A 24370-nucleotide genomic window follows, 5' to 3' on the forward strand; every position below is an offset into this window, starting at 1 on the left:
TCGCTGTGTCTTGCTCACCAGTATTAGCGGTCTGTCGTCGTGACGGATGAGGCTCCACTCGCAATCGCAATTATCAGTCTTCTACTTGAGATCCCATTTCGTACTGGCGCCTCTGGCTTTTGGTCTGCAGATCAAACGTGCAGGTAGCAGTGTAGAGGTGAGAGAGCGCTTGATTAGCTTTTCAGGTAAAGGTGGGCGTAAACGATCACTGGCCAGCGAACCCTATATGAAGCCGCTACTACCCATACGGAAAGGTGACCTACAATCCTCTTTACTTGCAACACCAACTTTCGAGACTTGCAAACTGTCAAAGATCTCAGAGTCAGCGAGCGAGAGTCTATTGCGATACTGAAATTGCTGTTCTGTTACGGCTCTGCGTATAGACAAATAACTGCACCTCTACGAGACTGCGCCAAAATCCGACAGCATGGACATCGCGAGCGACAAAACCCCGCCAGATCCACGACTCACAATGGGCGATCTTCAGCAGCCTCCTCTAGATCCTTTTCGAGTACACGATCAGATGCAGACACCTGAGATTGAAGCACGTCAGAGTGATCAGCTCACTCCAGAACTCGAGGATAGCGCGGACCAAGAGTGCGATGCCAACGGAAACGGAATGCTGAGAGACAAGTTTCCTGGTTCTGCCACTACACCAGAAGAGGATCCAGGTTCTGAAGCAGAGTCTAGTGTAGACCAGAACGAGCAACTCGTGGTCAAGCTGAAGTACAGCACCAAGACAAAGACCACCAACACGTCCTCTTCACCAGACCACCAAAGGTCCGCTAATGGCACTTCAGTTTCCCAGAAGCTTGGCACAATTTCGAAAACCATTTCCGATTGCCTGAAACTTTGCCCAGAATGGGGAACCATTTCCAATCCTTCCAGCGGAAGTCCTATCGTCAAACAAGAGAGTGGACATCATCGATACACTGCATCCCCGGATTCGAAGACGACCGACCCACAGATCAAGATCGAGAAGGACGATGATCAAGCTTTGGTTCCGACCCCACTCAGTAAGCCTATGGAAGAGTCAGGTCAGGTCAAGGTCATCAAGGATGAGCTCGAACATGACGCACGTCAACAGATACATGATCCCCACCAAGGTTTTGCTCAAAATGATATGGATGTTGATGCTCATCCTGCAAACGGTACTATGCATGTTCCGGCCAACGACAACACCTTCAACAAGTCCTTGGATATCGCTGATACACAGGCCGCTGCACCAGAGCCTACGGCCGTCGACGAGCGTAGTGCTGATGACGTGGATGGTGAATATCAGCAGAGCGAGAGCGCATCACCAGAAGCTGCTCGTGGTGAAAATACCGTGTTTAACAACGACGAAAACACCTCTAATGGTACTGATTCACAGGAGTGGTCCCCAAGCGCTATCAACAAACAGCACAAAGGCCATCCAGCGATCGATCATCAACTTGTACCATCAGGCTTCACATCTGATGAGATGAACGTGCAGCAACAAGACCAGGTCAAGCAAATTCCGCATATCTTCGGTACTGGCCAACCTGATCTTGGCGTTCAGGATGTATGGAGTCAGCCTCACCCCAACTTTCCGGATCCGGTTCACCTCACTACTACGTCGTCTTCACCTCGTCATCAGGACTCACGTGTTTCGAACCCCAACATCACTTTGGAAGGTATCTCGCAGTTCCAAACAACGCAACCCCATCATGTCTCCCTACAGCCTTCTGATCAATGCAACCAACCCAACTTCGGTCTCAGCTTCAGTCGTCAGCAACAGCTTCAGGCACAGATCGAAAGGCAGAAGAAGCAGTTAGAGGACTTCAGGAAACAGAACGAAGAGTGGTCGCAACAGTCTCAACAGTCACTTCATGGGTTCGGCTATCCTCAGAGGCAATCGAACGCACCTCCATCGTTTATTACGGGCCCTCTGACTTACCAACGCGCACCTCAATTCAGCAGCCAGCAGGTTCCAAACGGACTCAGCAGTCCCGGATTCCCACAATCGGCTTCAACTACAGTCCCCTATAGTCAAATGCCACTGAACATGTCTTATTGCCTCAATCCAGCATCACTATACAAGAGTACGACAAAGATCTCAGCGCCTCCTAGCTTGAACACCCGGGTACTAGGGCCGTATGCTCCCCAGGGCCCTAAAGAGACGCCGAAGAAGATTCCGGATGAGAACCACTCTAGCGACGAAGGCGATGCTTCCGATGACGATGAGCCTCTTCAAAGCCGAGTGAAGCGTCACCCATCGGTCACTAGCAGCCGTGATTCTGTCATTGGTATGTCACCTCTACTTACAGCGTCCAACGGGATTGCACGACATCCACGACAGAATAATGACTCTGATGTTGAGTTCGTCACAAGCACGTCTAAGCCAAAAGATGCTACACTCAAGGCCAATCAGAACCAAGTACATAAGTCACAACCTGCCTCCGTTCCCACCAAGAACGCTTCACCTTCCTCGGAAAGCGCCGAAGAAATTGACTGGACCCTTCCTCAATACGAAGTCCAACGCCAACCCCTCGCGAAGGGCGAAGACATCCCCAGCGCCAAAGTTTCCCTACCCGGCCTGGTCCGTGAAGAGATCCTCTTATCCCCAGACCACGCGGACGAAGAAGTCCATCTCCTGATGAACATCTTCATACCGAACCAGCGCGCCCTTCCTAACCCCGATCCCGAACCTGCAATCGCCCTCCTCAACTTCCACACCATTGCCGTCATGGTGATAGAAGCGTACGTGCAATACGAAATCGGCGACGAGTTTGGCACGGGACGCGGACACTTCCATACTGAGCACAACCGCGGCGAAGCAGAATACGAGCGTATGCGCGACGCGGTCGACGCGGATACCAACGAGATCTTCTTTGCGGTTGTGGATCGGTACAGAGCAGGGTTGGAGAGCAAGAAGAAACCGTTGCAGCTTATCAGGGGTACGCAGGAGTTCTGTGACTTGGCGCTAGACTTGATCTTCTACATTAAAGATCACGGATTGCTTAGGCCGGAACCGAAATCCAAGGCTGCTAGGGCGGATAAGGGTGTTAAGAGGGGGCCGAGGGGTGGGGCAAAGGCTGATGAAGCGAAGGGCAAGGGGATTAAGAGGGGTACGACTGCGAAACCTAATGAGGTACAGCCGAGGAAAAAGGCGAAGACTGCGCCGGTGTTGGAGGTGAAGAAGAAGAGGTCGAAGCCAAAGACTTCGGGGATTACGGTTCTAAGAAGGTAAGAGGCTGCACTGAGGGAGTGGTGAATGATGATTTGAGTCTTTTCTGCTTGCGCTAAAGCAAACCTGGGACATGAGGCTTGAGATCGGTTTCATTTGAGCTAGCGATGTGTAAGATAGAAGGTGGTGGGCTGAGATCTACTTCTCCGTTGGCGTTGGTCAATTCGACATGCTCCTCGACACTACACCCTACATGCTACAAACCAAGGCAATGCGTAACACGGTCGACCCAAATTCCACGTACAGTCTTCGTGCTGTATTCTACATTGGTCGTCAACAGCCACTTGTATGGCGCATTTTTCTCCTCTTGGTCCCCGTATCGCAGCCATCCTTCCTCCACTATTGTACACAACGTCCCGAAATCATCATTAGAATAACCATAACCAAAGTTAAGTCTGTCGCAATGGAAGTAGATCCGCCGTGCTTGGGGATTAGATGTGATGATAGACATCAGCATCTGGGTAACGGCCCAGTGAGCAGGAACACAACCTAACAGGTGAGGCGGCGATATATCTGAATTGCGGGAGACTTTGAAACTAAGACGTTTGAGATTCAAAGAAGCCAACGGAATGTGGAATTGGTAGCAACTACGACGTCTCCCCGTTTTACAAGCCTCGGACATGAAGTGATCTTCCGAAAAGACGACGACGACTTTGCCAGGATCGATAATGGGTTCCACCTTGATGCTGAAGCCTTCTTCAAGTAACCAACTCGCTTCGTAAGCGCGATAGTACTTGTCGGCTGCCTTTTGGATCTCCTTTAGTGCTTCCGTCCGAATTTGCTTGCAGGTGCGTAACAAGCCGTCATATGCTGGCTGGCCGGAGTTAAAGATATACTGATCCTCGGGTGTAAAGTACTCGTAAACCATGACACGCAGCTCCATGGGGAGGTCCAGGAAAGTGAGTTTGCCTGTATCAAGGGCAATAGCAGCTTTGGTGAAGTTGCCCTCCAACTTTGCCACGTCGCTATCGCACCCTATGGGAGACGGAGAGAACATGTCTTGAGGATATCAGGTACTAGGTTTCGTGGAGCGGTCGCGTTGGAGTTGTTGAGTAGAGGTAATGGAGCGGGTGTGGATTGTGGAATACACAAGAGTAGGTAGCGAGGAATATAAGGGAAGGACAGCACGGGCTCTAGCCAGAAAGGGAAGACTTTGTCAGACTGGAGAAAATCATAAAGCACTCTAATCGTTCAAGGTTGTTATGTGCCGCATACCAAGATTATCAGTAGAAGATACTGATACATACACATACTACCAAATTTTGCGTCCAGTGAGGCGTCCCAAGGCTTAACCCCCCTCTTGTGTAGGACCGAACACTAGCCACATTGCACATGACGCTCGCCCTTGTCTATCTCCTGGACAATGACCTCTCCACACTTCAAGTTATAGCGCACGACTATCCTCAAGGATCGCGCCTTAACCTTGGAAATCATCTCACTAGCAGCGCGAACAAATATCTTAGCCTTTTAGACATCTTTGACATTATTGCATTATGCTAAGCTTCCAGCCGCTCGAATCACTATCTACTGCTTCTTGACTCCACTGTGGTAGTTATCAACAGGAGCAACTTCCTTGACGCTCTCCCAGATCTGCTCAATGCCCTTGACCGCCTCGTCGCTAAGCTTACCTGCCTTCAAGCTCTTGGCAGTCTGTTCAGCCTGGCTAACCTTGCTAGCACCGAAGATGACACCATCCTCATCGCCCTGAAGCACGCTGTGGTAGGCGACCCAGCGGTATGCTAGCTCCGCCTTAGTAACACCCTCCTTCTCAGCGATCTCGTTCCACTTGACAAGCGCCTTGCGCATAGTCTCGTTATCGTAAAGCTTTCCGTACAGATTACCTAGGGCTTTGTCGTTGAAGCGTCCCGCGCCTGCATCAAGGTCTGAGGCAGTCTTTACGAGGAAACCACCAGCAAGTGGCGAGTAGGCATAGAAATGGATGCCGAGCTTGCGGAGGGTAGGGAAGAGCTGGGTCTCCAAGTGGCGGGCAACAGGGTTATAGTTGCCCTGGTATACTTGTGGCAGAGGGTAGCCCTTCGCCTTCGCGATGTCGTATACCTCCTGTACTTGCTCGGCTGAAAAGTTGCTGAGACCGAAACGGCGGAAAATGCCCTTCTTGTATGCCTCGTTCACACCCGCCAGGGTCTCCTCAAAGGGAACAGTCGTGTCTGGTGCATGGATGTAGAAGATATCGAATTGATCGATCTTGGCGGTCTCGAGAGATTCCTGGGTGTCCTTGATCACACCTTCCTTTGAGACATTGCCAGGTTGTCCAAAGCCTCCCGCAAGCTTGGTGTCGATGACAAAGTCTTTGCGCTTCTCTAGCTGGCCAATGGCAACCTCTGACCCGGTGTAAATACGAGCAGAGTCAATGTTCTTAATACCATTGGCGATCAGGACATCGACGAGTTCGGCGCGCAGTTCTGGTGTCTTGAAGTGGCTAGAGTCTGAAAGCGCAGCTCCTCCGAAGATTGTCTTAACCATGGTGAAGGCGGGTATCGATTCCAAACGTGGTTTTGTGTGGGTTATGTGAGAGATTTGAGGGTGTTGTAGGCTTTGATTTTGTTATAGCTCTGATAGTGGGGACAGCACAGGCGATGATGTTGTTGATCCTGCTCGATGATGTAGTAGAAGAAGCCGCGGTTCAACTGTTGGTGATGCTTCCCCAACGCCCACCTTTCTTCTACTTATATACATACTTGGACAGGCATCCCCGCAGCCAAACACCGCTCGCGTACTTTTCGGAGCGTAACAGCGTTCCCATTACAAATGCGTCTCAAACACTAGTCATTCGTTGACGCCTACAGCACAACGGGCAGCCACGACAAAGCTAGGTCCACTTATTCCCGCGTAACCCCTCCTCGGTACATATTGCACAATCGCCAACCATGGAAATCGACCACTCGTATGCGTCCGGCGATATCATTAAGACCGATCACGTGCTATGCATGCACTTCTCACTCATCGTGGACGAATAAGAAACATGTCCATACGAAGCGAATGCGACAAAGTGAGCCTCGAGACTACGCAATAGCGATCTTACGGTTGGTGGCGCGAAGCCTGGACTAAGCCCTTTCTTGACTAGTGAACTTCATGCAACATTCGAGTAGTCCGTAACGGCGGACGAATAGTAAACATGACCGCAAGGCAACCCGTCCTCATGCTCAAGCAATGGACCATCACAGAACCATATAGAAAGTGTGATTATTATAATCTCCCATCTCTGCTCAGCATGCTTATCTTACAAAGAGTGCAAAACATTAAATGCACAACTCTAATGTTACATGCTCACTGCCACTGCCTATAACCTGTTCAGGAATACGATGAGGACTACGTACACTCCATGGACTTTGTGAATGCCTACATGCGTAGCGAACTCTGGTCTTACGAAATATCTGGATTGTCTGACTACCGTTCGGATCGGGGGGTGGACGCTCCGGTTAAATTGACTATACCCATCGTATTCTCCGCTTCGCAACCTCACTTGGGGGGAGGGAAGTCTTTCAGTTCTGATACTCAGCCTTGTGAGGCGGGCGTACAAATAGATTGCGTCAAGCTAAAGAACAAAAAGAAAGCGACACATGTTGCTGCATATGTATACTAGACATACATTGGGCTAACGACAACGGGTGATCCATCGGGTTGCAAAAGATTAGACTAGCATCTCTCACAAAATCTAAAATAGTCTTCTTGGTCTTACCAGGACATGCACTATCCAAACTATACGATGCGACGCGATGCCCAACCAGATTCATACTCTCTGCGACCATCAAGATGGTCCAGAAGCCATCTCCGTCCAACCACCATCTGCTCTCCAAACTCCAGCTTTCGTGTAGTCGCCTCTTCCTCCACCTTTCAAGTATCCAAAGCGGAAATATTCGTTGACATTTTCCATGTGTCTAGTCCAAGTCCAGCTTTCCTCCATACGGTCAGCGTATTCATGGTACCTTTCCACATCGTTGACCAAGATACTTATCCCGTCATAAGGTTCGGGGAAAGGGAAGTGCCAATCGAAGGTGATATTCGGTCTCAAATGGTGAATGTTCAGGTTATTGTGGATGATTGGCGCAGTAATAATAGGAAGTAAGGTGCCCATAGGTGCGTCACCGCGAAGTGCACTAGGCGTCTCGAGGATGCTGGCGAAGCCCCACCGTGCAGTGCCATTGATGAAGAGGCCGATCAAGATGCCTTGAAAGAGTAAAGATGGACGTGTTTGCATAGATGTACCAGGAACAAGTAGCAAGCCGAGGATATAGTGGTGGATGCGAACATTCATCTTTGGGATGGCAACAAGCGCAAGAATGCCTCCGACCAGAGCACCATAGATGGCGAGGTAGCGCGGCAGGCGACCCTCGACACGGAACGACCAGGCTTGTCCCAGGGCGATGGTGAACAAGATAAGGACGATAATGATCAGCGCTGGAATGGCACCTGGCTGATTCTTGATGTCGTGTGGTGTGAGGCGCTCGATAGGAATCTTGTCGAACGTGTAGTTGTTTAAAGCGCCGATCCAACATCCTCCAAGCCAAAGGATGGTTTTCTCAACCTGTGCGTGGAGGCCTTGCAGTTGACGACGCACCGCAAATTGGTAGACGGCATACATGCAGAATGATGCCGGAAGAAAGCGCCCCAAGGCAATACTGATGATGGAGTAGTAGTCGGTAAGGTTTGGTGGGTCTGATGCAAGCGCAACGTGGAAGAAGACACCAAAGAAGATGGAGGAGAAAAAGACGGATGGCGATGTTGTGAACAAAGACAACAGGATGGTAAAAGTTAGCGACACGCCTAGCAGTGGCCACCGCAGGTCGCGACATTTGGCTTGTGTACCAGACAGGAAGGAGAAGGACCGTGGGAAATAAGAGTCAAAGCCAATACTCTTAATATGCCTCCTGTTCACGCTGGGGTACTCGTTCTTCTCACCAACCTGCGCAACAACTCCGCAACCACCGGACGCGTCGTTTATAAAACCAGCATGAATAGCCGCTCCGCAGATGAAAGAATCAGCACGGTAGTATGTGTTTTCCAGTGTCTCTTCCTCGTCGGTGGGTCCACCAATAACGAGTTGACGGTAATTTACGTTCTTGTCACCAACAGCATGTGGATTCAGCAATTGCTCGCGCCTACAGTTTGCCGGGCAACGGAACGGCATGGTACTGTTCTCGAAGGGCCGGCAGAGATCCCCATTTAGCCCGCAACCATTGCCATCGCTCCAGAAGCGATCTGTACACCGTATGCGCACTGGGCTTCCGTATCCCGGTATGTCTGCTGCGAACGCGCTACGATGCAGGACCAATCCAAAAGTGAGGAGCCAGCAGAAGTAGAAAAAGACTAGCAGGGCAATCTTCTGTCTTCGCTCTGGGAAGTAGTTGTTCAACAACTGGATCGGCGCAGTCTGTATCTTGGGAAAGAAGGGATGTATCTTCCACGGTCGTGGTGGCTGAGGACCCTTGACCCATACAACAACATTGTTCCATGTACGTTGCAACCGCGGTGGAATGTATTTACTGGTGTAGTAGGGCTCTTGTGGGCTATAGTACTCCTCGCCGGATGTCTCGGAGTTGGCGGGTACGTCGGCAGGCTCGGCAGAAGAAGTGTTCGCAGTCTCGTCGTCGCGATATGCCTGGGGAGGCGCGCCCTCATCGTCAAGGCTTTCTCGTGGCTCCATGTCGTAGAGGGACGCCAGCTCGTGGCGCGAACGCGTTGGGGACGACAGTTTGGTAGCGAATGGGATGACGATGCGCCGAGGCTTGAGAGATGCTTATCGATAGGAATAGGCGGAACGACGGAAGATGATGAATGTCTGGTTGACTAGAGAGAAGCAAGATGGCTATGCATGAGGTTAAGTGAAGGGAAGTCTGAAAGAGCTGAGGCAAAAGTATAGCTGCAAGGAAAGAGCTCTGGGGAGCTTCGGGACCTGCATGATGCGGGCCTGTGGAGTTCCCACGTTCCGGCTTCACGGCGCTAACACGCTAGTCGGCTCTCGAGTACGAGGTATTGGGTGTCCGCGGCACAGGCAAAGAAAGTATCGTGTTGTACGTGTCTACGGAGCTGGGGATATGGCGACTGGCATGGTTCCAAGTAGCTGCAGATAGCTTCCCCAGATGCTGCTGCCATGCGTAGCTCAACGTGGCTCAACGCGGTCTAGGCGTGCCATGCGGCTTCCCGTTTGGTGATGAGGTCACTGTTAGCTGGCATTTCTAATCAGCGCCCTTATCGGGCCCTCGGACCATTTGCTACGGGTGGCCGAGCGTCTCCATCTTTGTTAATTGCCTTTCACCTCTTTGGACTTGATTGTTTTTACGGATTTGAGAAAGTTGTTGTTGCCTTTGACGCGCCTAGATAAACTTCCCGAAAAACACCGGATTCGGCAACATTCCTATCATGGCGCCGTACAGCTCTGATCCTAGCTCTTTCCCCGAGCCAGTGGATCTCACCCACTTCCTGTCCAGGAGCACCAAAGCGCGCGAGGCTTCCTCAATCAAGCAATTTTACAAGTACTTCCAGATTCCTGGCATTGCCCAGTTGGCCGGAGGTATGCGCGCTTACACACCTTTGTTTTGCCACTAATCGCTTACGCATCGCAGGCCTGCCCAACGACCACTACTTCCCATACGACACGCTCGAGGCCAAGGTCGCACACCCGAACCGATGGCAGCCAACACCAAACAAGCCCGTCGACCCGCCCGCCGAAGACCTCCCGTCCGCCCAATTGAAGAAGACGTCCATCTCAGAGCGTAAAGAGAAGGAGCCACCCGCGTCGCGACTTGTTGTACCCAAGTACTCCAACGTGCAAGATCCCCTTCGCATGATTGATCTCAAGTCCGCACTACAATATGGCCAGGCATTGGGATACCCTGCTTTGTACCAGTTCATCCGACAGTTCACGAGGGAGAACCTACATCCATTTGTGCCATACAAGAACGGTCCTGAGGTCATCTTGACCTGCGGCTCTACCGATGGTTTCTCCAAAACACTGACCGCGCTCAGCAACGAGTGGTCAGCTGATCATGACCCTGTTGATGAGAGGCCGGGTCTGTTGTGCGAAACCTACTGCTACATGAACGCTATCCAGACCGCTCGGCCGCGCGGTTTCAACATTGCCCCCGTAGCTATCGACGATGAGGGCATGATGGCGCACGGCGAAGGAGGTCTGGAGGACGTTCTGGAGAACTGGGACTTCTCAAAGGGCCGCCGACCGCACATCATGTACACTGTGACTATTGGACAGAACCCTACATCAGGTACTCTGTCTGTACAAAGAAGAACCGAAATCTACGCCCTTTGCGTCAAGTACGATGTCATTATCGTCGAAGACGACCCATACTGGTACCTACAGTATCCATCATCATCGCCCAGCAGCGTTCCTCCAAAGCCCACCAAGTCTTCCGGGTTCGAATTTCTCGACAGTCTGATTCCTTCATATCTCAGCGTAGACTACCAAGGCCGTGTCGTACGTCTCGACACATTCTCCAAGACTGTAGCTCCAGGGTGCCGTCTTGGTTGGATCACCGCACAACCCGCGCTTGTAGAGCGTCTCCTTCGCATCACCGAGACTTCGACTCAGCAACCCTCTGGTTTCGTCCAGTCTATGATCGCAGAATTGCTCATGGGCCCTCAGTCATCAAATGACCCTGGAAAAGGTGGCGCCGCCGATGGCAGTGGCTGGAAAGTCGACGGATGGGTGCGCTGGCTGGAAGGTCTTAGGGGAAACTATGAGCGTCGCATGTCGGCTATGTGCGATACACTCAACGCTGGCAAGGAAGTCGTCAAGGCTGGGCGCCGAAGGAGCCTCGTTGATGTCGTAGACGAAGAAGAGGACTGGGCTGTGGTCGAGAAGACCAACATGTACTCATTTGTTCGTCCTCTCGGCGGCATGTTTGTCTGGGTGCGATTCGACTTTTCGTCTCACCCACTCGCCAAGCAAGTACCTGCCGGTCGTCTTTCCAAGGCCCTTTGGGTGTTCTGGACATCGAAGCCATATCTGTGCCTCGTAGCACCAGGTACCATGTTCGCAGCCAACCAGGAAATCAGAGACAACGATAGCTTCAACTGCTTCAGGTTGTGCTTCGCTGCTTGCCCCACGGAAGATGTCGATGATATCAGCAAGAGATTTGTGGATGGTGCACAAGCATTCTGGAGGATCAAGAGCAAGAGCAAGATTGATAAATTACTGGAGGATGAGGAGACCGCGATCGCGGGTGTAGATCACGTTGCGGGTATGGCCGTGCTAACGGGAATGTGTTGATGATTTATGAGTAATCTGAGTAATACATAGTTTTCGGACGCCATCAGACATTTTAAGTTCATGGCAGGTGTTTCAGGCCATGCCACGTGCTGAGCGGATACAGGCACAAAGCATATGATGATTGCGTCTTGCGGAGTAGTTACCGTCCCCGACCCTCTGGAATTAGTGCATCTATCTCCCGCGTCTCGCGCTGCTTGAGCGACTAACAAGAGCATGGATCATCGTGGTTAAGAACTCGAAACTAACGCGGCTGGTGTTTTCAGTGGGCCCAGACAGTAACAGACCAGAGTCAATATTGATTAAGTATTATGTACACCAGATTGATGGAGGAAGCGCGCTACGCTCTCCTATCACTCGCTATCTACTTGGAGGCCTTGGCATCAGCAAGGATGGCGTCTGACGCCTTTTCCGCCAGCATGTAGAGGGGAAGGGCGAGGTAAGTACCAGGGATCTTGGGGAAAGAGGAAGCATCAACGATACGAAGACCATCGACACCACGGACCTTGAAGTTGGTGTCGAGAACAGCATTCGGGTCGTCGTCAGAGCCAATGGGGCAGGTGCAAGAAGCATGGTGGCCCCAGGACTCGTACTTGGCGAACTCCTTCCACTGTGCGTCGGTCTGAACTTGCTTTCCGGGCCAAACCTCAGTGAACTTTCCATCGAGAGGAATGAGGTCTTGGAAGATCTTGCGGCCGTACTTCATTCCCTCAACAAGGGCATCAAGATCCTCGTCACCGCCAACATCGAAGTTGCGCTTGCGAATCTCGGGAACATCTTGGGGATCAGCGCTGCGGAGGGTGACAGTGCCAGCGTTGTTGCGCGATTCGGCCTTGAGAGTGAGCCAAGTCCAGGCGTCACGGCCGGCGGTAGCGTTGGCGAAGAAGTTGGGGTAGTAACCGTTGAAGTACGCGGGCCAACCAGCGACGAAAAGATCAGCGTTGCCGTGGATAGAGTTGCTGGCCTTCTTTGTGATGGCAAGAGCAATACCGTTGGTAGCGTAAACTCCCTTTCCGATACCGAGCTTACCAGTCTCCCACTTCTCGAGGCAAGGGTCGTAGTCGCCTTCGAGGAAGGTGCAGCCGTTCAGAAGAGAGATCTTGCTGGGTGCCTGGCCGATGACGGGAATTTCGTAACGATCCTGGAGGTTTGTGCCGACACCTGGGAGATCCTTGACAACATTGATGCCGAACTTCTCGAGCTCAGCCTTAGGACCGACACCGGAGAGCTTCATGATCTGCGGGGTGTTGAAAGCACCAGCGGACAGAATGACCTCGCGAGTGGCCTTGACGGAACCCTTTGTTCCCTTGCCAGAAGCAGATCCAGACTGGCGCCTTGGGTCAGCGCCATAGAGAGACTTTCCTGTCAAGAAGCTGACGCCAGTAGCCTTGGGCTTCGCACCAGACTGGTCAAAGTCGACGTTGGTGACGAGGGTGTTGAGTTGGATGTCGAGATGGTACTTTCGGCTTCCATCACTGTTCTTGGCATCCATGACCTGGTGAAGGAAGTCGACAGGGCCTGCACGCTTGTACTCTGGAATCTTCATGGCGAGAGGAACCTGCCACATGCCCTCGGCAGAATCACGGTTAGGGCCAGGGTTGTTGATGTCGCGAAGGAGAACCTGGCCGAGACCAGTAACGGTGGTAAGGAGTCCTGAGAGGAGGCTCTTTCCCATACCCGTGGCAGCAGCCAGAACGAGGGAAATGACCTTGAGGTCCTGAACAATCAAGGTCAGGTCAGTCAGAGAGGTCTCGAGCCAACCTGAGAATCCGTGTCCAACAACGCTGTTGGGTAGGTAGCGCGCCTTCTCCAGACGTTGGTAGTACTTGCGCATCTTGCTTGGTGCCCAGGAATCATCGCCGGTGATAGCCTGGATGCCACTCCAGTCACTGTCGTATGGGTATACAGTGATGAGGGCGTTGTGAACAGTGCAGCCTCCAAGAGAGCCAACACGCGGGTACAGAATACCCAGGGGTTTGGCACCGGCAGGAGGGTTAGGGCCTGTGTAGCGAGTGCCATCAGCAAGCTCATATGTAAGCTTGGTATCCTTCTTCATCTCCGCTTCGTCGTCGAAGTGCTTGACGAAGTAGTCCCATCGCATCGGCTCGTATTCGGCGGCAACAGAGTGCAAGACAGGCACGTTGTATTGAGTAGTGTTGGTCTGGTCGTCACCAGCTTCAAGAAGGAGGACCTTGTGACCATTGAGAGCCAGTCTGGCTGCGAGAGGTGCACCGCCAGCACCAGAGCCGACAATGACATATTCGTAATCCTCAAGCGTGGTGGTGTTGGTAGCACTCACAGCACGCTTGACATTCAGTCCGCGGTAAGGAGTGTGTTCCGCGCCATCGATGATGTTTGCGGCAGTGAAGTTGGTGAGTAAAGAGAGGACGGCAAGAGCCTTCAAGACAATCATGGTGACGGTATTAGAGATGGTAATAATAAGGCCGGAAGAAGAGTAATACACAAAAGCGAGAGACAGAACGCCTGGGCGTGAACGAGTGTGGAGTGTAAGGAACGAGGGCTTCCCTGTGAAGACTTATACTCCCATGTGCATATGTCAGCCTCGAGCAACCATCACGAAACGCCACCGGTGGTTGCTGTACACGTACTAATGATTAGGATCATCGACCGTCTACCCCTTTGGTCCTGGACATTTTACGAATGCGACCTACGGCTAATCCTACCCCAACAACTTTGTCCGTTCTTACCAGATCCAGATGGTAGTACGCACCGTGCGCTAGTGGGTCCCGCGAGCATGGTAAGAATGCTCTCCACGTCGGGCCGCATCCCTGTCCACACTGATAAATGCTGGGCGGTCGAGTCAGGATAGTACAAAAATTCTCCTAGCTGCAGTCGAGAGAGATTGAGCGGGGAGATTGAGGCGTTGTTTGAAGCTAGACTGTATCTCGAGCCTTGGACGCCTTGCGATTCGGCCCGACGGCAGTTGGCGCAAACTTAACGTTCGTGGGCAGGCAACTCCCGCGAGATGCGTGAACTTTGCGAGCAAATGCTACAGGTAAGTTGAAACATGGCTGCTTTCTAGCTTACAGTCGTCCTGTAGTTAAGGTTGCATTGCATCCCAGGCGAATACTTATTGACAGTTGCGGCGTGCACAATGCAGTGTCCAGATTTGGGCCTCCCTTGGTCATCAAAAAAGTCAACTTCAACGACGATCGCGGCAACCCGGCTAAAACGCTGACTGTTCTTCACCATCCCCGACGGTCTCCTTCCAGCCTCGTTCCTGGCCTCAACTGCCCAATGTACGAATCAGCAACGTCATCAAAAAGCTCCGACGTGAAGTCAGGTATCCACCCAAAATTTCGACGACTAAGTCGATCAAGGGCTATATCACGACCAGCAGAAGACGTTGAGAAAGGTACGTATCTACCGATCGTAACCCTTGCATCCCTCCACTATGCACGTGCAACATCGACTTGGCAAACCAAGTGGATCCCCAGAGGGTCCTAGGGTCTCTATCACCAACGTCTCTCAGCGTCTCCGGTTCCGCAGAACACCGGAAGCATCCGCGAGCACTGCATAAGCATGGCCTGATTTCTCAAGATACTGTAGAGGATCTCCAGGGGCGTTCTGCAAGGTCACATCGAGGTCACAGGTGCCGAGAAACAACTCCTCAATAGGTCCATCGAATGTAGCAAAGCGCGGCATGTACAGACCCTGGCTTCGTGAACCAGGCTCGTAGGCGGTTGTTCCCCGATTCGATACGACACTCGAGTGACCCTTGCACACCAACATTCGGTGCCTTTCAAACCTGGCCTTCCAAGTTCTCCTCCACGGATCCATATTTCGGTATGATTGCCCCTTGGCCCGGGTGAAGTTCGCTCAAGTTGGCACATTTTGTGTTATCGCAACTCCAGTGTTCTGTGCAGTCCAAATGCTTAAGGCGTACATAACCCACTACCTCCATGACATTGAGACCTAGCGCAAGCTGAAACATTATACCATCTTTCTTTCTCCGTTTACCATCATTGTCTTCGATTTTGCGAAGCCCGTATAGGACATTTCCAAATGCGGTTAAACATTCTGCTAGCATTTCTTGCGGCCTTTGTGGCTGCCGTTCAAGCTCAGAATGCGCTTGAGGCTTTGGCATCACATATGCCAAAGTGCGCTGTACGTTGCTGTTACAATAACCAGACATCAATCGCGGATCTGACTTGTTTGTATAGCTAAAATGTTTTATGGAAGAGCTTCCCAAGTCTACCTGTGCGACAAACCTCACTTCAGAGTGCTTGTGTACCAATGACGCGCTCAATGCTGCGGTGGCCGTCTGCTCCTCGAAGACATGCACTGTATACGAGCTCATGCGTAAGTCATACTGGCCACATAAGATTTGTATATCAAGAGACTGACATCGATAACAGAAACAAAGAATGTGAGCAACCAGGGCTGCGGAGTGCCTGTCCGTTACAAAGGCGATACGTTCCTTGGTGCTGGCTATGCCGGATGTATCTTGGCTATAATGGCCTTCATCCTAAGGATGTTTGCCAGTATAGGCAAAAACGGCCGCCAGGTATCATGGGATGACCTCACAATGGGAATCGTGCTCTGTCTTGCCATACCTCCCGCCGTATTTGGTCACTTCCGTAAGATCCTCCGCCTTCTGTGATTATTCGACAATTACTTACAACATCTCAGTGGTCGCGAACGGTCTTGGACGAGATATATGGACGTTGAAAGACTACCAGATCACCAACGTCCTGTACTACTACTTCCTGGGAGAGATATTCTACGTCACCGGTCTAGGTATCTCCAAGATCTCCATCCTCTTCTTCTACCTGCGCGTCTTTCCGGCAAAGAGCTTTCGAATCCTTACATACAGCGTGATGGCTGTATGTGCGCTATACACAGTGGCTTTCTTCTTCGCAACCCTCTACCAATGTCGACCCATCAGTTTGGCCTGGACCCAGTGGGATGGACTACACGAGGGCACATGCAACGACATTCATCTTCAAGGTTGGATCGCGGCTGCTATCAACATCTTCTTGGATGCTGTAGTAATGGCGCTCCCAATGAAACATCTGGTAGGGCTAAACATGAGTCTGAAGAAGAAGCTCATGGTCATGGCCATGTTTGGTGTTGGTATCTTCGTCATTATCATCTCGGTCATCCGTCTGGAATCGCTCATTCACTTCTCGAACACGCAAAACATCACCTGGGATTACGTGGACGCCGGTTTGTGGAGTCTTATCGAGATCGATGTTTCGATCATTTGCGGATGCATGCCGGCTCATCGAATGTTGATTGCCAAGTTCTGGCCAAAGATAACATCGACATTCGCGTCAAGCAGGAACACCTCGACTAAAGGCACTTCGAATAGCAAAGGATCAAAGTTCAGCACCAACAACAGCACGACTGGCGGTCAGGAGAAATCAGTACGTCTCTCCATCAAACCTAAAGCAGGAGACGAAGGCCAATTTATCCCGTTAGACGATATGGACGACAACAGTGACCGGGCCCATTTGACGAGGGCGCAACATCCCGAAAGAGACTCTGGTGGCTGGATCATACAGACTCATGAAGTGGAAGTAAGTCACAGGAATGCTTCGGTGGTGACTCAGAACGCCACTGATGGAAAAACGCAGGAATGGGGGAAGCCGCCCACGACGGGAGTGGAACATGTTTGATATCTTGCTATGTTCTCGATCATGGTATAGACGGAGTACAGGCGTCTGGATCAAGCATATGCTACGAACGGTGGTTAAATTCTTTTGTAAATAATATACCCAATTGCTACTTGTCTTCACTACTCGCACCGTTCCCGTACACACGCGTCGGCCACAAGCACTGAACCACTTGGTATACAACAAGTACATCGTACATGATACTCTCTTTCGAACAACACGTACATGAGTCAGGGCAGCCTGGGTATGGAATCGCATTCTAATCTGGCGCCGAAGTCGGACGGAATCATGACTGCATGCGTACGCAATGAGTGGGGGGTACCTGCTATCGTAGCCAGCCACTTGTAAAGCAGTGAGAAGCTTGTACGCGGGGGAAGGAACATAATCCTAGTAAGGGGCCCGCAGTGTAACTACGGCAAGGATCAACCTTTCCAACGGCACAGTTGGCCTGGGTGCGTCCCACATTGACAGCCAGAATTTTCGCCACTTATCTTTTACGATCTGGTTACTTCGGTGCTTCTCGAAGACGTCGGGTGGGTCTTCAAGGTTTCGTGGTTAAAGAATTACTCGGGATCTCTCATAAGGCGTCCAGGGTCTGCATGTGGCACGTAATTTCCTGATAACCCCAAAAAATGAGAGTCGTAATTCAAAAGATTATGCAAAAGCGCGGTATGCGATGATACCAGCCTTGAATTGAAAGCGTTGAGTGAGCGGGAACGGACCGTGCGAGGAGAGTGACAGTTTCGGCTTTCTGTATCCGGACACGGTTGGACCTTGCTGAACGGACCGTTTAGTCGGACCTATGCAGCGTGGCAGTACCGACCCCACCAGTGTTGTCGATCTGCCTATTCTTCCTTCCTTCGAACCCTTCCTCCGGTGAGCTTTGTTTCAGATCACGTATCTGGAATCGTCAGCCATGCTCCTTTTCAACATTCCGAAGTGTCCGCTGCGGATCTTCTCGTCTAGCCTCCCATGAGTCTCGTACCTGGCATAAGTGGAGCAGGAGCCATTGGCATCTTCCGTGCCGCGGCTGTTGGTGGCTTTCCCCTACGTACTCTCTGGGTCGTTAAATGAGGATAGACGTTGCCTCACTCCTTGACCAGAGAAAGAGGCTAGTCCTTCACCTGTCAGATATTCCCCGACCCAATCGGGGACCTGTCTATACTCTGTGTGGTTCGTCCACTTTCAGCAGTTCGTCCGCGCCTCACCGCCCGAGCAGACACCCATGCAGTTCACATGGTGCTCGTAAGGCTCATCATGTAATTACCATTTCCTCACCTCTCTTTGGTTATTCGTTGTTTACCTCGCAGTCGCTCTTTTCTCACCATTCCACTCACTATGAAGTTCTCGTTTTCTCTTCTTACCCTCTTTTCGGGCAACATTCTTGTCAATGCCTTTCCTGCTCTTAACCCGAGTCACCTTGAAGGCCTTACACCAGAAAAGCTAGATGCAGCTATTCGATCCGTCAACGAGTTGAAGCAATCCAAGAGGTTCCTTGTAGACGTCAACAAACCCATCGATATCACCGGTAAACACGCTTTCCAGGCTCCCAAGGGTAAAGACCAGCGTGGACCTTGCCCTGGACTCAATGCTTTGGCCAACCATGGATACATTTCCCGCGATGGTGTTACTAGCTTTGTAGAGGTTGTTGCTGCCATCAACCAAGTGATGGGCATGGGTACAGAGCTCGCACTCGTACTCGGTATTATGGGTACAGTCTGGACAGGAAACCCACTTTCATTGGATCCGGGCTTCTCCATTGGAGGTCCAGCTATTGGCCCAGACAACATCTTGGGAAATCTTCTTGGCCTTCTTGGTACGTCAAATCATCCTACATTGCTTCAGACTCCCTCATGCTTACTGTTTGGTAGGTGATCCACGGGGACTTCAAGGTTCGCACAACTGGATTGAGTCCGACTCATCTCTCACGCGCGATGACCTTTACGTTACGGGTGATGCATGGACAATGAATATGACTCTGTTCCGCGATATCCATGATCGTGCCGACGAAAATGGTGTCATCTCTATGGATTTGCTGGCCGACCAGGCTGCCCGCCGCTGGGAGTACAGCGTCGCACACAATCCAAACTTCTACTATGGTCCTGTTACCGGAATGGTTAGCCGCAACGCCGGTTACTTTTTCCTTGGCCGGCTGCTGTCAAACCACACGGCCGAACACCCCGATGGTATTCTCACTCAAGAGGTCTTCCGTAAATTCTTTGGCGTCTACGAGGGAAACAATGGAACGTTTGAGTACCGCAAAGGCCACGAAACCATCCCTGAAAACTGGTACCGCAAGCCGATCGAATATGGCCTTATTCCTCTCAATCTCGACATTGTAAGCTGGGTCATGAAGCACCCGGTCCTTGGCAGGTACGTGAAGCATTTCAATCACTATTTCCCCTGGGTGTTAGCGTCAGTACTGACAACTCTTTGCAGCATCGGCGGCAACACCGGCACTGTAAACTCGTTCACTGGTGTCGATCTCGGTAACGTTACGGGTGGCGTGATAAACGTGACTTCCTTGCTCGAAAACAACAACCTCCTCTGTTTCGTGTTTGAGGTGCTCAAGACATTCTTGCCCAACTCGCTCTCTGGCTTACTGGCCACCCTTGAGGTCCCGATCAAATTGGTAACCGATACCCTTGCCGCGCCGCTTCTGGATCTTGCATGTCCCGCGTGGAAGGATTTGACAGAGGGTGGCGAGCCGCTATGGGATTCTCTTCAGAAGAACTTCCCTGGAGCTCTCAAAGCTGGGTCCAGTCTTTGAGTCAAGCGGTGAATAGATAATGCAGCTTGCGGCTTACTGTAGTAATCAATAATCTTTACCATACCATATACGGGAAAACGCGCTCTGAGTCCATCGTGATGTCTTGTAGAATGTGAGCTGTACATGTGCATCGCGTTAAGATACTGTACTCTAGAAGATGCGCTGGACGGCAATGCTTCCCCGGCTGAGAATCGTCTGACGGCTCATCGTCGGTCTTGCAGGCCTCGCTGGCACTTGTTTGCATCCGCCGGATATAGTGTGTTGTGGTATCTCTGACCTGGGAACAGCAATTTGCAGTCGCACACGGCTGGCATTGGTAGTTTGTGTGGTGGTCAGCATTGTGCAAGAGCACTGTAGAACGTAGGGTGGCTAGAGAAACTACGTAGGTGGCGCTACGCGTTCGCGTCACGTCGCGTCAGGATAAGCCTAACCAAGTATAGACTAACTCATATGTCGCAAACATATTTGGGTAGTACTACCTAGGCACGAACGCTTAATCTTGGAAGATGCGACGAGAGGGCTGCTTGTTTCTGTGCTAGCTTGACAAAAGAAAACGCGACTGTAGGTGTATATAGGTATTTCACAGCTTTTTGAACCGAGTTTCATTCCCCCTCATCCGCGCATCATGCAAAAGTTCTATCTGAGATGGCAGGTACCTAGGTATTCTTAGGTACATAATAATTGAAACAAGAGGATATGTTTGGGAAGCAATATCTGGACTAGACAAGCAACATCCGGCTGTGGGTATGACTGACCACGAATACAGCACTAAATTCTGAACAGTGCATTACGACAGTGCCAGGATGTCAAGGTGTTGGCGTTGGGTAATGTTCACAATGGCTTTGTATACCTGAGTACATAAAATTAACTGAGCCCACAGCTAAAGCATACATTTGTACAGTTTTCCCGATGCTTCACTTGTCGATATAGTGACGGTCAGTCTACCTTTGTTTGAAAGTAGGCAGTGTTGTGAAACAATCGCTTGTAAGCTTACGTCGAGTTCCCTTTTGTATACGCAACTCTCGACTCGCAAAACCAACTCGAACTGTAAGCTGGTGTTCTACCACATTCAAAGGTCAAAAATGAGTAACAACATTGATACGCGCAAGATCAAGTCGACTTTAACATACCATGATGCCGTCGCAAAAGGGGAACGTCTACTCAATTTTACTGTCGCGGATGTCGCCAACGGCTCGTCCCAAAGCCAATTTCAGGACTGTGGAGATCTGGAAGAATGGGGCTGGGGTACATTCACTATTGCTTCCACAGGATCCTACCCCAGTGGCGATCTAATCCAGGCCTTGAGCACCAATCCAAAATCCTTTCCTCCCAAAATCCTTACAGTAGGCAAGCTTACATTGCATGAGGACACCGTTACAGTGGATGGCAAGACCTATCCAGCTACAATGGGGCAGATCCAGAGCGTGTTCAACGCAAAAGCCAGGATTTTACTAGCGGAATGTAACACGACACCAATGGCGATGATGAACCCATGTAGGAATATAGATCCAGAGACGCTGATAGCCGGTCTGCCGAAGCTACGGTATTGGTCCGATGTCGCGTTTCTGCAATGGAAGTCACTGGCGCCACCTACCGAGCAAGCTCCGATACCAGAGTTGAAGATTGTGGTGAGATACGCGATCCTCAACCCCGATACTCGGGCAGTGTGCAACACTATACTTGCTTCTCTTCGCAGACGGCGACAAGAGAAAGCGAAGCCGGGGGTTTCGTACGATAACTGGTTTCCGAGATGGCCAGGAACAGCCTCCCCAATAGCCTCTGAAGAGGCCAAAGCCTTGTGTGGGACTCCAAATGGAACTGGTGTGCTGTGGCTGCTTGCTCAACACAAGGTAGGATTAGGTTGCAAGACTGTCGATAAGGTGACGATGTTTTATCGGGATGAAAATGCTATGGGACTGAGTGGAGTGCCAACATTAATCTTCTACCTCAAAGATGTTGCAGAAAATCCTGACATAGAAAGGGTAAAAAATGTGGTCGCAAGTGGTGTTTTGAAAAGTTAAAGAAGAATACTATCGGCTGCTGATTTCGTGAACTTTGGGTCTACATCAAAACCTTGGTAAAAGCGTCACCGAGGCCTCTTTCCACAAGCCACTCTTCAATCGCCTTCATATCCCCTCTGTTCGCTCTTTGGCCGCGTCTTTCACCAACCGTATCTGTAATTTCGGTCATTTCTGAAAACACCCTCTTCTCGCACTTTTCTCGATGACGCTCGCTAACCTTCTTGTGATGTGCGGGTATATCGCCCCAGCTTTCCGTCTTGATGAATTTCATGTAGTCATCGATGCTTTGCGACCCACCTTCGACGCAGAGTAGACCGGGTTTGCCAGCATAGAGGAAGCCGGTTAGCTGGTAGGACGGCGCGTACTTGATGAAGTCGTCGCGCTTGGAACGCGTACTGATCGACGGAAAATAGAACCACACTCTTACCAGCGGTCCGGAGTCCACGGTGGCGGTGTCTAGGGTCATATCCTTCGTCTCGATATTCGCGAGGTATTCGGCTGCCGCTTCTCGAATGAACTCAATGGTACCCAATAGGTCTTCATCTTCCGGAATATCCGCTGTCAACTGTGAGGTCGCGGCTTTGCTCATCCAATTCGGTTGTTGCACGCGAACTTTAACCGATGGTGATTCAGAAGGCGCAACGTTCCCACTATACGCAAACGGTACTCCGATGTCTAAGCGCAACGACTTCGAATCTGGAGCAGCTTCTTCGGCAATTGTGATCGGCAGATCAAGGAAGAGCGAGATACTTGGAGTCAGTTTGACAGCGGTTCTAGACCTGACATCATCGGTGTCGCGCAAGATATCTAGTATTCCTTGAGAATTTTCATCGAAAGTAATTTCTTCAGGGTACATAGCCAGCAAAAGGTCGACCTGGCCAATTTGAAGCTCCACCAGATCGGGTGGTAGGATTTGCCATTGTTGCGCATTCATCATTATAATGCGATGTATCTGGATAGAGATTGGACTTGTTGGTAGATGGTGGGATGTGAGCTGCAAGAGACGCAGAGGTTTGGCGCACACTCGCTGAGTAGAGCGAGGTCGGCGTCAATTTTTGGCCGCCCCCAGCCACACATAAAGCCACAAGCGTCGCGACAGCAAGAGACATATAAGACGTAATTACCAAGCATATGCCCATTATACTGCATACCTCGAGCTCAATAACATTATCAATCATTTTGGCTTTCATCTAGCTATTTTGTATTTGCGCACTGGAAATATCGTCACTCCGAAGGTGGGGACGCCTGCGTCTCTGTTAGCCTTGCCCCAGCCTCGCGCTACTCATTCAGTTCACTTACCTGCCACATATCAATCAACACACTGGATGTGCCGTTCCTCCTTATGACGCCAACAGCAGCCACATCATTCAACCACGCAGCAGTTCCGTTCGTGCTCGTCTCAAATCTTCCTCGCAACATTGACGGTGCGCCATCCACAGCAGGGGGCAAGCCTTCAGTCTGCACGTAAATATATGTACCGTCATCTGTCTGAATGTTGTATCGAGCGTCTGGCCGAAACTTTCCTTGCGCATCTGTCAGGCGCCAATCCGCACCAAGGTTAAGGACTTTGCCTACGGAACGTGAGTATTTCGCGGTATGTGTGACGTCATAGGGTACAAAAAGAACGGTTCGTAACAGACAATAAACACAACATGTTTGGTGTTGTTAAGTATGGAATGTCTATAGTGGAAGTACTCACCAGAAATTCTGGGTCCTTTGAACGTGCCTCCAACAATGGGAATGACAATGCGTTCTTGCCCAGTTGGAATAGAGCCTAGCGAAAATCGTTCCCCCAGGTCTGCTTCCATGTGATAGATCAAAGTCATTTGAGGCGGTGCTGGTGTACTCTGCGACATTGTGCTGGTGATGATAGTAGCAAACGCAGTAAGAGTATTGAAGAGATGCATGATGGGAAGAGCTGAATATGTCACTAAAGACTAGCGGAAGACTTTGGACGTCAAAGACATCATAGCCGCACCTTAGTTATATACATGTACTACATTACGCACAGAACCTCGGTGTCGTGCCGTTGTCAGGTACCGAAGACCGAAGGTTGATGCTGAAGCTTTCAATTCCGCGTTCCTGCAGTAACCCCGCAATCGGCATTTCGATGTACCCCAAATCGAGCGGCCCACATTACATGAAGGAATTCGGTCCTTTGCCGTGTAAGGAATGTTTCCGGTTCTTGACATGGATGATATAGTTATGTCAAACTATGTAATAGCGGAAACATGGTTCATTGTCATCTTACACAATTTGGCGTTAAAGGTTGCCATTCGTACATCACCAAAGCATAAATTCAATGATCGGCGCAAAAAGGGCGCAGACAACACTGTAAGCTGATGGCGCATATTCCTCGTCATTTTCCATGAGAGAACTTTTGATGGCCCGTTGTCGGGTTTAACATTGGCCATGGGCACACTCAAGTATACCTTACCAGCACTCAGCGTAGCATAAAGACGAGCTCCGGTCTTTCGTGCATGTGCACTC

General features: G+C 50.9%; 9 protein-coding genes across 9 annotated transcripts; 4 read left to right on the plus strand and 5 right to left on the minus strand.

Annotated features, from left to right (window-relative positions):
* Nucleotides 1-427: 427 nt before the first annotated feature.
* J4E82_005983 (uncharacterized protein) lies at nt 428-3211 on the plus strand (the record flags this gene model as incomplete). The annotated part of the gene is made up of 1 exon (XM_051732243.1): nt 428-3211. The coding sequence occupies one exon, from the start codon at nt 428-430 to the stop codon at nt 3209-3211; it is 2784 nt and encodes a 927-aa protein (XP_051588034.1).
* A 193-nt stretch (nt 3212-3404) lies between these two features.
* Nucleotides 3405-4205, minus strand: J4E82_005984 (uncharacterized protein; the record flags this gene model as incomplete). Its single annotated transcript, XM_051732244.1, has 1 exon — nt 3405-4205. One exon carries the CDS (start codon nt 4203-4205, stop codon nt 3405-3407), a length of 801 nt encoding a protein of 266 aa, XP_051588035.1.
* Nucleotides 4206-4732: 527 nt separating this feature from the next.
* J4E82_005985 (uncharacterized protein) lies at nt 4733-5692 on the minus strand (the record flags this gene model as incomplete). The annotated part of the gene is made up of 1 exon (XM_051732245.1): nt 4733-5692. The coding sequence occupies one exon, from the start codon at nt 5690-5692 to the stop codon at nt 4733-4735; it is 960 nt and encodes a 319-aa protein (XP_051588036.1).
* A 1285-nt stretch (nt 5693-6977) lies between these two features.
* Nucleotides 6978-8873, minus strand: J4E82_005986 (uncharacterized protein; the record flags this gene model as incomplete). The annotated part of the gene is made up of 1 exon (XM_051732246.1): nt 6978-8873. One exon carries the CDS (start codon nt 8871-8873, stop codon nt 6978-6980), a length of 1896 nt encoding a protein of 631 aa, XP_051588037.1.
* Nucleotides 8874-9589: 716 nt separating this feature from the next.
* On the plus strand, nt 9590-11453 carry J4E82_005987 (uncharacterized protein; the record flags this gene model as incomplete). The annotated part of the gene is made up of 2 exons (XM_051732247.1): nt 9590-9740; nt 9793-11453. The coding sequence occupies 2 exons, from the start codon at nt 9590-9592 to the stop codon at nt 11451-11453; spliced, it is 1812 nt and encodes a 603-aa protein (XP_051588038.1).
* Nucleotides 11454-11814: 361 nt separating this feature from the next.
* On the minus strand, nt 11815-13863 carry J4E82_005988 (uncharacterized protein; the record flags this gene model as incomplete). The annotated part of the gene is made up of 1 exon (XM_051732248.1): nt 11815-13863. The coding sequence occupies one exon, from the start codon at nt 13861-13863 to the stop codon at nt 11815-11817; it is 2049 nt and encodes a 682-aa protein (XP_051588039.1).
* A 1613-nt stretch (nt 13864-15476) lies between these two features.
* On the plus strand, nt 15477-17092 carry J4E82_005989 (uncharacterized protein; the record flags this gene model as incomplete). The annotated part of the gene is made up of 5 exons (XM_051732249.1): nt 15477-15578; nt 15635-15773; nt 15830-16051; nt 16104-16993; nt 17051-17092. The coding sequence occupies 5 exons, from the start codon at nt 15477-15479 to the stop codon at nt 17090-17092; spliced, it is 1395 nt and encodes a 464-aa protein (XP_051588040.1).
* A 1335-nt stretch (nt 17093-18427) lies between these two features.
* J4E82_005990 (uncharacterized protein) lies at nt 18428-19859 on the plus strand (the record flags this gene model as incomplete). Its single annotated transcript, XM_051732250.1, has 3 exons — nt 18428-18905; nt 18961-19462; nt 19529-19859. 3 exons carry the CDS (start codon nt 18428-18430, stop codon nt 19857-19859), a joined length of 1311 nt encoding a protein of 436 aa, XP_051588041.1.
* A 2061-nt stretch (nt 19860-21920) lies between these two features.
* Nucleotides 21921-23787, minus strand: J4E82_005991 (uncharacterized protein; the record flags this gene model as incomplete). The annotated part of the gene is made up of 3 exons (XM_051732251.1): nt 21921-22874; nt 23180-23451; nt 23580-23787. The coding sequence occupies 3 exons, from the start codon at nt 23785-23787 to the stop codon at nt 21921-21923; spliced, it is 1434 nt and encodes a 477-aa protein (XP_051588042.1).
* Between the last annotated feature and the right edge of the window lie 583 nt (nt 23788-24370).

The sequence above is a fragment of the Alternaria postmessia genome, assembly GCF_024291825.1.
Source record: "Alternaria postmessia strain BMP 2775 chromosome Unknown scaffold_33, whole genome shotgun sequence".
Classification (NCBI taxonomy): domain Eukaryota; kingdom Fungi; phylum Ascomycota; class Dothideomycetes; order Pleosporales; family Pleosporaceae; genus Alternaria; species Alternaria postmessia.